This window comes from Aptenodytes patagonicus, chromosome 1 (assembly GCF_965638725.1).
Source record: "Aptenodytes patagonicus chromosome 1, bAptPat1.pri.cur, whole genome shotgun sequence".
Taxonomy (NCBI): Eukaryota; Metazoa; Chordata; class Aves; order Sphenisciformes; family Spheniscidae; genus Aptenodytes; species Aptenodytes patagonicus.
The window spans coordinates 28,065,108-28,078,672 of record NC_134949.1 but is presented as its reverse complement, the minus strand read 5'-3'; the positions used below and the strand labels follow the sequence as shown (position 1 = coordinate 28,078,672).

General features: G+C 40.4%; 1 protein-coding gene across 4 annotated transcripts in view; it reads left to right on the top strand.

Moving 5' to 3' along the window:
* Positions 1-13,565, top strand: part of MET (MET proto-oncogene, receptor tyrosine kinase) — a 92,047-nt gene that overhangs the window by 63,580 nt on the left and 14,902 nt on the right. For 3 of the 4 annotated variants that reach the window (XM_076330465.1, XM_076330437.1, XM_076330446.1), the window contains exons 11-13: positions 5,142-5,360; positions 11,209-11,355; positions 13,307-13,463. In XM_076330465.1, the coding sequence (XP_076186580.1) occupies positions 5,142-5,360; positions 11,209-11,355; positions 13,307-13,463 (523 nt within the window). The remainder of the gene's footprint in view (positions 1-5,141; positions 5,361-11,208; positions 11,356-13,306; positions 13,464-13,565) is intronic. The other variant, XM_076330455.1, reaches the window with a different exon arrangement.

Here is a 13,565-nt window from a genome sequence, read left to right as displayed (position 1 = left end):
TCGAATTTGGTATTTCAACGAGTGAAAAAAATGTTCTGGAGTTATTGAACCATATGTTTCAATACTTGCAATGTGTTTCTTTTTAATTTCTGTTTCATGAGTTATTTTGACCATTTGTTCTGACTAGGAGCAAAAAATATGAATTTAGGCAGGGCTGCGTAAATTCCTGACAGCTCTAGATAATGCATAAGGATACACAAACCCTCTCACTTCTGCTTACACGTCCAGTTCCTGTGTGAGGTGCACAAGGAGGGAAGCAGCTCATTCCTTCCTTTCACTTTGCATTGTGCCTGTAAAAAAGCTTTGCATGGTTTGGAATGGTATTTGATCAGGAGCCTGTTTACAAAATAAGTGTCTTCTAACCTCTGGTATAAGTCATGCTAGATGATTCTTCTACTTCTGAAGCACTTGAGGCCAATATTTTCTCTTTGAAAACCTGTACTTTCCACTGAATCCCCAGTAGTGAACAAGTGGTCATTCGGGTATCCTTTGCTGTAGCATTTGTAATATTCCATCCATTAACTAATTTGCATATATATTCCCACTGCTTAATCTCTTCTAACCATGAATGTCCCAAGATATGCAAGGTTGCAAAATTAGGGAGAAGCACCTTTTAATGCATGACCTTCAACAACTGACCCTGTAGCTATGTAAGATCATCTCTTTCCACAGACTTTTAATTACCCCTTCAGTAAGTAGTCTCTTGAATGATCTTTAGCATTTCTTAATTGCTCCCTGCTAGATGCCATTTCCTGCTGTATTACAGGAGAATTTTAAAATACCCTAAAGTTCCTTCAATGTTTACAAGTCCGTGAACAATCCGTACTCATAATACTCATCAAAATGCCTAGAATTCACCTGATAGTGACTGCCTTAGATTTATTAAATAACGATAGAAGAAATTCCCTGGAAACTGTGGATGGTGAACGTGTGATTATTGAAGGTATTCCTGACTACCTATCCAAAAACACTCAGGGTTGGAGCCTCTATCTGTGTTGACTCTGTAGCATAAAGCTGCCACGGAAGCCCAGCAGTTTCCCTCATGGAGGGGAACCATTGGCCTTTCTTTGTGTGCCGAATCTGCATCTCATGCACACCTCCTGGCAAGGAAAGAGTGCAGCATGGGGTGTCAGGGAAAAACCCACACTGTGAAATCACCGGGGTGCCAGGGATGTGGTGCTAGCAGGTACATTGACCTCCCCAAGCCCAGGGAGGAATTTAGACTCCCAGTCAGTATTGGTTGTGTTGTGCGAACGGCTGGCTCTCAGACCCAGGAGCAAGAGAGGTTTGACTCTACCTTCTGGTCCAATGATCTGATAGACTAGAAGTATCATCTCCCATGCCTTCATCCAAGAAGACAACTAGAATAAAAATTCTACCGATCCATTAGGGCTATTCATTGCATGACCTGAAATGGCAGCAAAAGCCAATGAGTTCTCTGAAAAATCTTCAAGATACCCTGCTTGAGTGTCACTGCTCAGTTTCTCACCTACACAGAAAAGCCTTCTGAATAGGCTTTCCTCAAGTCAGACCTGAATTCTCATCTCTTTCTATTGAGAAATCATCCTTTGGCAAAGACAGTTGGAGAGTCTCCCAGTCTGTCTTTAACCTCATTCATCTTTCATTCCTCACTGGAACTCCAGAAGTTTACTTTTTATGAAAGGACAAATTGGCCCTTTTCTCCCTTCTGACTGCTACAGATCCTGTAATACACATCCAGCTGCCCCTCTCTTATCTGGGTCAGCTGCTGGGAGACCTCTGGAGCTCAGAGATCCTCCCTCATACTTTTCCTGTTGTTCTATCAGATGAAAAAAAATTGAATTGGGCACCGAAGTTCAGATTCTGTAGGTCAGGTTTGAATTAATTGCCTCAAGGGTTATATTTTACAAATGAAACAAGAATACATGCCTTTTAAGTGATGAGTCATATGCATTGTGCAATGGATTATTATTCCCTTTGGGGCACAGTATTTACTTATGCTTGTGAAATGCTCCATAATTTTTACATCTTTTCTTCCTTTTTGTCTTCAGATGTAGATTATAGACACAAGAAGAATGTAGGTTTAGCTTTTAAAGTGAATGTATTTTAAGCCTAATTAAATAAAAGTTAAAGGTGCTGGGTGATAGGCAGTATCTTAATTGAGAAGGCAATAGATTGAATTAGAGCTTTTTTCTTATAGATCCTCAATCCAATATTTCTTGAAAACTAAACCGTCATATTCTTCAATTGCTAAAACCAATTTCAAGGTAAAAATGTCATGTCAAATCATGTACCAGTAAGGGCATTGCAAATAAGATTTTTCTTGACCTTACCAATCAGTCACATTGCATCCCCTCCAAAGAGTATTATTAGATTTTTATCATTTTCTGAAAGCTTCCTCTTCAGAGACCAGCCTGATAAAGTAAAGTATCTGATTCTAATAGATAGCCACAAACAAAGTTATAAATACCACTGCTATTCATTTAAGGGACATCACTACTCTACAGTAGATAAAAAGTCTAATGAATTCACATTAATCAAATAAATATAATGATTACCTGGGACATATTTGGTTTTATAATTATATATATTTTAGTAATCCCTTTTTAGAATCGACACAATATGATCTATATCTTTACGAATATTCATATATCATGGAAAAGTATGGCTTGATCATACATTATACTAATGATGCATCTTATTATTACCATACTGATTCAAATGAATTTCTAGATCCATGTGATATAACAAAGCCTGAGATATGGTAAATGGCGTATAACAAGGTATTCAAAAGAGGAAGAACAGTCTAATACTGTAAGCAAATGGAGTGAAATTCTGCCTTGTCTCGTGTCCCAGAGATTACCTTGTTATCACGGAGGATGCACAAATATTTCTGAATTTGTGCTAGGAATCTAAATGGGCTGTTAGTTACACGGGTGCAAGTCCTATTAGCATCACTGAGAGCTGCACCAAGTTATTTAACTGAGTGCCGAACTCACAGCTCGCAGACATGTAACCCTAAAACTCTAGTTCTCAGCTTCAGAGCCTTGAAAATGTTTCCCTGGGCAGATTCAAGATTTCACAATATTATGCACAGAAACATGAATTGTTGTGGTGATAAGAAAAAGTGCTGATTTGTAGATAGCTAATTTAATCCCACTTTTCAAGCTAATGTGAGTATATAACTGATACAGCTTCAACGGTTATGTCACTGATTTGAAACAGCAAAATTACATTGCATTAATTTAGCATATTAGAGACAAATGTAAACTAATTTCACAGCTCCTTCAGGCAGCATTTTATAATGAGAACCAATTTAATTTGAAAAACAAAACAGAAAAATATATATTTTTTTGCCTTTTCTAGATGCGCAAAGGTATTCAATAGCACTGTTGGTTTTCCAGGGAAATTTCTTGTAGAACAAATGTAAGATTTATGACAACTAGGAGCTAAGCCCCATTCTTACCAGGCCACATGTCAGCCACTCTATTTATTAAAAAAAAAAAAAAAAAAGTGTAATCTCTGCTGTCAGGGCACAGTGTACAGGGAACTACTTACAGAAGGATTATACAGTTGGAAGAGAAATACTTCTGTGGAGCTGAAGCAACTCTGTTTGTGCCAGAAGTCCTTCAACCGTATCCACAGTAGGCAGCATGAAAGGGAGGCACAGTGAAGGGAGTACACGATACAGTCACAAACATGCCACTCTGCGGTTTGCGTGAAGCTACCCAGCACCCACCGTGCCTCCCATCGATGCTTGTAGATGTGCTGTTGACATTATAATCAAATTAGTCATGTAGAAACCTTCACAGTCAAGAGGGACAAGTTGACTCTTCTAGAGCACCGTTAATCTAATCAAAGCTGTTGTCTAAAATGGATCAGATGAATCCCACTCTAGGTGAGCCTGTTTCCCTCTGTTGACTATAAAGGCAGTTTAGACAACTAACTCCAACTCAGGTGTCTGGATGCAGGCTGGATGAATCCCATCTGCAAGGATTCATATTATCCCTGCAAACTGCCTGAACTCAGGTTCAGATCAGGCTGCCTGCAAATCCCCGCTGTCCTTGTTTGCAACACAGCAATCCTTTTAAGAAGGACCTGGGTCCGTCTTGTCTGTCTCATGAGTCCTGTGTCAAGGCAGTATGGGATAGAGGGAAGCACCCTGGACAGACATTTCACGCTGGATCGCACCCCCACAGCACAAAGCATGCTCTGGCAGGTCTTCTGGAGTGTAGGGTGCACCAGCAGCTTTCCCCTGGGAAGCACTTCTAGAGCAGGCCCTCACGAGGAATAACGGCAGAGTGAGGGGCAAGGGTGGCTTCATGCCTGTTGTCAGGCAGCTCCTGCACTGCAGTGAGGGGCAAACATCTCATCCCCGCTGGTCCAAGGAGATGCAGTGTGAAGCACATCCCGCAGGCAGCAGTCCCAGGAGGGACTTGCATGACACCTGTGTGCCTAAGCACCCAATGCCGCACGTCTGGGGCCTTACGCATACATTTTTAGAAAGAAGATACATTTTGCTGTGCTTTCGTGGCCCAGAATCCCACGGTGGCTTTGCTTTAAAGCATTTTCTCACAGCATCTGTAGTGCCTTTCTGGAAACATAGCGGCTTAGCTACGCTGTGGGTAAGTGGTGCTTTACTTTTGTTTTCCACTATTTCAGTCAGATTCATTGGCCCTATTTTTACCTTCTCCTCTCGTCCTTTGCTATTGCTTTGGTAGTGTGAAAGGAAGAGAAATCCATGTGGCAGTCACTCTGGCATAGGCTGGATAAACTGAATTATGGCTGCTTTGTGTTCTGGTACAGCTCAGTACACCAGGATAGCCTCCTGATGGTCCTTGGCTTTGAAAATCATTTTCCATTAATTATCTGCAAAATATTTACTTTAAAAGTGCTGTGAACAATCAGGCCAGGAAGCTTGTTTACTTGAACATTTCCTCAACAAGAGTGCAAACACCATTGACATGAAGTTTTTATACTTTTCTCCCAGCTCTAAATAAACGCTGTGTAGCACTGATCAGGATTTTGCTTTGGTTAAAGACACACAAGACCTCTGGTGTTTATTTTTTCAATATATGTGTATTGTTAAAGAATAGTTACGTTCATCAGTGACTTCCTATGCACATACTTACTCCAATTACCTCTTTCTTTCTTTCTTATAGGCATGTAGCCACCGCTCTAGCTCAGAGATAATCTGCTGTACAACTCCTTCACTGAAAGCCTTCAATCTTCAACCACCCTTTGTAACCAAAGTGTTCTTTATTTTTGATGGTGTCAGCTCTTTGTACTTTGATTTTGACTATGTAAATAATCCTGTATTTAAGCATTTTGAAAAGCCAGTGTTCATCTCAAGAGGCAACCAAAATGTTCTGGAAATTAAGGTAAGAACTGTTGAAATAAGTTTTTCAATTATTTGCAAGTGCACATCAGCAGCGTAGCGTGGAACAGACATTTTGATGAAATAAAGGAAGCCCCAAGGAAGCAAGGGCAGAGAGAGCGGTATGTTCAGTACTGCATTCACCCAAGCCCCCAGCTGTCACAGCTTAAAAGATGCGGAGCTGAAAACAAAGATATACCAGGGTGGTTGTTGGCATCAGGTGGAGTGGGAGAGGGGTTTTCCTCGTCCTTGTGGGAGGACCACGCTGCGTCAGCTTCCAATTGCGATGGGCTGTGTCACCAGTTCAGGATTAAACATGGCCAGCGGCCCAGAACCTGAAGTGTGTGGTCTGCGCGTGAGTCCCGGCTCCTACTATCACATGGTTTTGTGTCCTTCCTCACAAAAGACGTGGAGTTGCCTTTAGAAAGTGGCCTAGCGGCTTTGACTCTCTAGAGCTGAGGGAAACTCTGGCCTGTGCACAGAGTCACTCATGAGGATCAGTCACCACTGTAGCCTAAATATTTACGGATCCATGAAAAATGCAAAGTTGACGCTGAGTGCCTGTTAAAAGAGCACTGAGAATAGCCTATACAGCACTGAGAAACATCTCTCAGGAATTTGGGGCCCTCGCAGGCACAGGCTGCTCTCTACTGGAGTGCTGCGGAGAAAGTTAAATCTATCTTGTGGGAGCCCGATTTCTAGAAATCTAGTGCTTTTCTGAGTTAGAGTATCAAATAGAAACAGTATAAATATAGATATTTCTCATTTACAATGAATGTTTATGAAATTTTATTATTATGTACATGTAATTTATATAGAATATCTGTAATTTATATAGAATATAATCTATAAAAAATGCTTTATGGAAGAGAATCAGCCTTAATGCTGGGGTCATCTCTTTGAGTAGCTGCTCCATAGCTCTGTAAGCCAAAACTCTTTTCCGCTATGACAGCCATGTAATCTGGAAGCCCTGAGGTCTTTGACTCCAAGATGGTCCGGTGGGCCAGCTCCTGAGCTGCAGGAAATCAGAGGGCGTTACCTCAGAGCCTCTATCAGCCATGCTGGGTTCCAGTCAAACTCTCTGAATATTGATCTGTCTCCACAAAGTGTTTTGGGAAAATTCCAAAGAATAATCAGTCTGATTTTTACTTTTTTGTTTAGTTTTTCTACTTGGAACTTGTGGCCGTACAATCACCCTTCCTCAATGCAGAGCAATTCTCCTGTTCAGTTATGGAGAAACGCTAGAAAGAGTTCTGCTGTGCGGGTCAACGGAGAGCTGGGAATATGTAGCTGCTGCATGGCTCAGTGCCTCTGGGCAGTGACAGCAGTGTTTTCCAGTATTTTCCAGGTCATGCATATCAACCAGTTGGAAAGAAGACTAATTTGAGAAGAATCATAGAATAACTTGGATTGCAAGGAACCTCTGGAGGTCTTCATAGTCTAACCCCCTTGCTCAAAACAGGCCTAAGTTAAAAATTAGGTCAGGTTGCCTATGGCCTTGTCTAGATGAGTTTTGAAAATCTGCAAGAATGGAGATTTTACAGCTTTAAAAAACCCAGCTCCACTAGCCCTGCATTGTGCATCCTGTGCTTCAGCTCCCTTCCTAGCCCAGTGGCCCTCTGCTGTACTTCATCCAGTTTGTCAGTATCTCTCTTGTTCTGTGGGGTTCAAAACTGGACACAATTCTCCAGGTGTGGCCTCACAAGTGCTGAGCAGAGGAGAACAATCACCTTAATCTACTGGCTTTGCTGCTGCTAAAGTATGTGCTGAGCCTTCATCACTACAATGGCACACTGCTGTCTCATTTCACCTTGTGGTCCAGTATATCAGTCATTTTCCTAAATTTGATGTCATCTGAAAGCACAAGGACAATGCATCCTGTCCCTTTGTCCAGGTTGTCGATAAAGATTTTAAGTGGTATAATCCCAGTATTAGCTATTGACGAATGCCGCTTGTTAGACTTCTAAGATTTGAGCTGATGGCCAGTCAGTTTTTCACCCACCTTATAGTCCATCCATCCAGTCCATATCATCCCAATTTGTTTTCACTGCTAGGAGAGATTGTGTTGCAAACCTTGTGAAAATCAAGGTAAACATTGTCCAGTGCTCTCCCTTCATCTACAGTGCCAGTCACCTCTGCATAGAAGGCAATCAGGCTGCTCAGGCAAAATCGACCCTTGGGAAACCTGTGCTGGCTGTTCCCAATCACGTTCTTGTCCTTCCTCTGCCTGGAAATGCTTCCATGAGGACTTGCTCCATAATCTTCCCAGAGACTGAGGGTTAAAAATTAGTTGGTTTTTTTAACTCTCTTCTTTCTTTTATTCTTGAACCTTTTATTCTCCCTGAAGGAGAAGTCCCTAGTGCTATTTATCGCTGGGAAGAAGCCATTGAGATGAGAATGGCTGGCTGAGGACTGTCCCACTGACAACTGACCAAAGACACAATTTTGTAGTACTGATGTCTCCTGCAGTCATGGCACCCAAGGCAGATGTCTGCCTAAGCCTAATGCTCTGGTTATTTCCTGGCAACCAACTGGAGAATAACATTAGTGAAAGCTGGTTTCCTAGAATAAAGCAAGAACAAGGACCAATTTAACATCTTCCTCTTAAATAGAAATAGTTATAGTGGGATGCTTCTATCAAAACACTGAGGTGACTTTCAGAAATTATAGTCAGGAGCCAAAAGTTCATTACAAGCCATATTGGCAACACTTTTCCCTCGCCCCGTACCCGCATTCAAAAATACACATACACAAGTTTACATGCCTCATGGTCAGATTTTGTGCAGTAATTAAGCAAGCTCAGCATGAAATTAAATGGCAGCTTGCTTCAGTGAACAGTCTGTTCTACCAAACCAAAGTTCTTTTATCTTTTTCTTAATTAGTTTCAGAGAGGTGGATGGAGCTTTTATCACAAGTTTTTCAATCAAACTAATCTAGTGTGACATATTTGGCTTTCATCAAATGACGGTGGGTACCGATTGAAAGGTTCTGTTTGGTTTCCCCTGATGACCATAAGATGTTTTTGTAAGAAAATGTTACACACAAGAAAACATTAAGTCTTCTATCTAAAACACAGTCAGGGCACTGTGTGCCACAAATGCCAGCCCTTCTTGTCTTCAGTGCCAGCCCTTTTGTCTCCCACACTACTGAGCCTCTCAAGGTCCCACATCATCACTGTCTTCCTCTGCCAAGTATGTGGCTCTTTGAAGTCTCTCAGTGCCTACCATGCCCCAGTCAGAGGGGTCATGGCAGAGTGGCTTGAGGCACTTTGCTTCAACACCGTGAAGACACCACTTCAGAAGTGCTCCTGCCTCCCGCCAACATGAGAAGCTTTCAGGAGAGATTCTGGTGTTTCGCTGATGGGGATGACCGAAGACCTGAGTCTGCTCAAGAGGACAGAGTCTACCTGCTGCCTCCCGCAGGAGCCACTGACCCAGACCTGCAAGCTGGCCTGCTGACAGCCCAGTGTGTCCTAGCTGTGAAAAAAACCCAAATAAATAAGGAAAGAAACAGCTTCTTACCTCAGTCTGCCCAGAGGCCTGGCCTGGTCTGGGGTTGCACTTGTGCACCAAGCTGGTGCGGGGACTCTGTGCGTGCTTCCAGAGGAGGCCTAGGAATGGGCTGCTAGATTACTAAGTTATATTTATAAATATAAATCTTCCACTACAAAAATAAGTAGCACAATTGTCATTTCATGTTACACATCACATCTGAGATATTGGCTGTCCTCTGGCACATCTGCCCTAAAACTAAGAGTACAAGACTTACTAAATTGTCTATTCCTAAGCCAGTACAACACATTCTTTATGAGACAATCTTAAGGAACTCTTCTTGTCTATTTATCGGTCACACTATTTTCAATCTTCTTCCACATCGCATAGAAAATTATGTTTTTCTCAATGTCTGGTCCAAGAGAGTACGATATGGAAACCCTGGTATTTCTGAGCAAACTGAAATGGAAGCTCTGCAGCTGCAGTAACTCTTCATTCTTCCGAAGTCAACTTGCTCTGCTTAGGAACCTCAAAAATTCTTCTGACACCAATCTCAAAATTTCCACGCCTTGGTTTGTGGTCCTTCAACTGGTTCTAGACCTTCAACCAAATTATTCCCATCTCTCTAAAGTTGTGAGGTAGTTTGTCTATCAGATTGGTTTGCAATAGCTACTCTGTCCAGTAACTAGCTTCTCCAATTGCGTGCAAGGGCATTGCTCCATAAGAAGGGGGTAATACGCATTTTAAAATAGAAAATATTGTTTCTCAGTTCTCAGAGGAGTCAGTTTCCTCCTTTTCTTAAAATCATAGGCAAATTCTGTGGTCCTCAGAAGAGCAAAACCACTGCTGAAGGAGTTTTGAAACTCATAATATATTGAGATATTACACTGAATATATTTGAAACTATAATATATTAAAGGTAATATAACGGTAATAGTTATAACTAAAAACTACTATCTTCATTATAACTGGCTAAGGACCACCTTAGGAAACGTCAGTATGATTTTTTTTTCCTTTGGGTAAGTATCAGTTTTGGTGGAGAAAAAATTCTAAGATTTGGTGTAGAAGAAAAAGAGAGGCCACTCACCCACACTTTCCAGGATAGTACATTTATCCTGGAGATGGAAGACCCACATCCGAGTCTTTTGAGGTACATCATTCAAAGGAAAGATTTGAACATGAATGGCTCACAATCTGCAGCAAGCCTCCATACTAATAAGCAATAAACACTGAATATTTACTTAATTAACACCAAACAGAACGGCTCCAAGTAGACAGAAGATACAATGCAAAGTGAACTTTTTTGGCCAGCAATTAAAAAGCACTCACCTGGGGTGTGGCTTTGCCGGTCAAAAGAGGACGTTAAACTGGCTCTCCTGTATTTTTATTAACATTTTCCCAGGGCTCAGTCTGATTCTGCAGCAGACCCAAAACATATTCCAAAGTAAGATTTTTTTGCCTCTCAGAATGGGATTCTTGTTTTCTTTCCAGTGTATGAGGCCTCATAGCAGTGTCAGCCATGACGCCTTCCCCCCTTCTCGTGAGAAACTCCCAGATCCAGCCCACATAAATAGCCTGTATTAGTGTTACTCCCTATCCTCCCTTCTCCCCTTTTACTCCCACTTAATATGCCTGTTCTTTCATCTTATCTTAAGCTGGCCTGTACACGGGGTACAGCAGCTTCTTAAACACTGATGCTCTCCTGAGCACAAAAGATCCTGAACTTGGCCTTTGGACACTACTATCACGATACCAGAAGAAATAATATTTCATCCAAGTCTGGGATATGAAAGCAGGTTTTCTGAGTAGGGAGTGCACTTTTCATGCTGTCATCTTTACCAGGGCTTGTTCCTCTTTGGTCTGTAGAACGTGATTTTAACAGATTTGTGCATTTTTATGATTGTAATTAATTAGTTCTTTTTGAAAGCTTCACTCGTGCTACTATAACAACTTGCAAAACAACGTGTTTGAGATGCCTTTAGTTTGTGGATAATGTAATGCCAGTTTTGTATAAACAATGCTTCCTTTCTTGTGCAAATTATGCAAAAATCTAAACAGGACCAACAGAATTTATCCCTCAGACATTTACATTTTTAGAAGACTGCATGGGCTGTATGAGTATTAGTGACAGCAGATTTTATCCGTAAACTTTATCATCCCCCTATGGCCTCTCTGTCAAACTCCCATTTACATGAAAAAACCTGTTACATGCATATTGACAGGGCAATGTAAATTTACAGTAGTCTTTTATTTCACAATTGTTTTTCCATTAAAAACATTTTCCAAGGTAATAAAAGGACTTCTCCTTAACTTTTATGAGATGGTTGTGTAATAGGAAATTGATTTTTTTTTTTTTCCAAGGGAAATTATATTGATTCAGAAGCTGTTAAAGGAGAGGTGCTAAAAGTTGGAAATAAAAGCTGTGAAAACCTCCTCCTGCAGTCAGAATCAATTCTGTGTACGGTTCCCAGCGATCTCCTGAAGTCCAACAGCGAGCTAAATATAGAGGTGAGACAGCTACACAACACATGGGATATTAATGCCATTTTTATTATCATTCCCAATGTCACTATTGAACCTATAAACTTTAAATTCAAGCCTAAGCCTGTGTTTACAGAGATACCTCTATCCCTGTTTGTTTGGGATAGAAATTCAAATAATATAAACTATTTTAAAAGAAATATTAGCATCATTGTTGTTATTACCTGTTTGTACAGATATTTTCTGGAGCCTTAGGCACAAAGCAGGACCTAAACTAAATGGAGTAGGTTTACTTTGGAGCTCACAAGTCGTTTTTTCAGCAAAAAATTCTGCTGCAGTCAATAGGATCGGATCCTTGCTGAAAGAATTTTTTGTCTGCTTTTTGTAATTTCCTTTCAATTCTTTTTGTAAGATGCAGACACTTAGGACAAATGTTTGAGTTCTAAATTTATTGTTCTAAAGGTGGTCTCACTAGAGTCATCCAGAGTGCTACTGCAAATTTAAATTGTACACAGTTTTGACTTACTGATTCACAGAATAAGACACAAATCTTTCAGTATCTTTGTATTTTTTTAAAATATAAAAAAAGGAAAATCACAGGGGAAGGGAATTACCTTTAAACTGTGAAATTTGATGATCATGGACTCTGATTCACTGAAAACAGTGGAAACTTTGCCAGTCATGTGTGACTAGGATCAAAGTCTATGCAAGCTCTTTGGAGCAGGGACCATCTATTTTTTCTATGTCTTTATGGCATTCATCTCAATAGGATCCTGGGCCATGAATGGTATTCCTATGTGCTACTGCAATCTAAGTAAATAGTAATAACTAATTTGCTTTATTAATACAGTAAGTATTAATTTATTTTAATATTAATTTACTTTGAAAAGTACAAATTAAGTTTCTTGGATGTATCAGGCAAACTATAAAATTAGATGCAGCTCTCCTTTTGGCAAATCTGTTTCCCAGACCTGTAAATGCCTGGTTTCATATAATACTTGTGCATATGCTGCAAATACCTGTTCGTATTTTTACATATGCAACCGGGACTGGCACTATATTTAATCAGTCCTACTATGTGGTATTTCCTTAACTTCTAAGAAACAGGTATGCATGACATGTATTTCGTACATAGAAAAGAACACAACATAAAGGGGTTAAATAAGGTTTCTGCTTGTTTACTGGCAAGGAGCCTCAGAAATTACAGTCTGCCCAGTGAAGAAGAAAATTTGCTCTTTTGACGGGCAAATCCATCATTACGGTACCCAGAGGAATGAATTCCATAGGAGAAAGAGAAAAGATGGCCAAATGCATTCCAACTGACTGAGCTAGTGCCGTGTGACCTAAAACAGTTTCGCCCTGTTAGCTGCTTGGTGATTGTTTGGCTGTTGATTTTTGGGGTTGCTTTTTTATTTTGCTTTGTTTCTTTAAACTGTCGACAAGCTAGAAGCTGGCAAGGGAGAGGCTCACGTGACCTTGGGAACTAAAATGCAGACGCGCTGTCAACAGAGAGTTTGATGTTACAGCGTATTTATGCCAGGAGGACACATATTAAAGACATTTGGGCCAATTTTTTTTAACATACGTCTCAGCCCATATATCCATAGACCCATACATTTCCCTGCACCATTTGAGTAAAAGTATGAATTTAGCATGTTGAATTAACATCTGGTAGCAGTGGGACCCTGTTATCCAGAGTGTGTGTATGAGTGCGTGCCATGTGTGTGGTGTAGCACATACATATCTGTGTCACTACCAGAGTTCCTGAAGGCATGTAATGAATCATAAAAATGTAGATCTGCTTTCGTGTACACCAATATAATAATTTCTCCACTCCCAGTGTCCTATCGCAGTACAGCATCACAAAATCAAGATTTAATATGTATGGGACATATCAGCTCATACTTTAGTACTAATAATCTACTTCTTACTTGTCTTTTGAAATTATCACACTGGTTTTTTTCTTTGTTTTTTTCAGTGGAAGCAAGAAGTTTTGTCAACAGTTATTGGAAAAGTGCTGATCCGGCAAGATCAGAATTTCACGGGACTAATTGCTGGAGTTCTTTCAACATCAGTGTTAATTTTTATCTTTTTGGTGTTTTTCCTCTGGAGAAGGAAGAAGAAACAAATTAAAGGTCCATCATAGTCAATTCCATCAAATAATTCCGTTATTATATCTTAGATTTTGAAAACTGACATCAATTTATGCTTTGCTTAACTGCCATGCAATGCCCTGT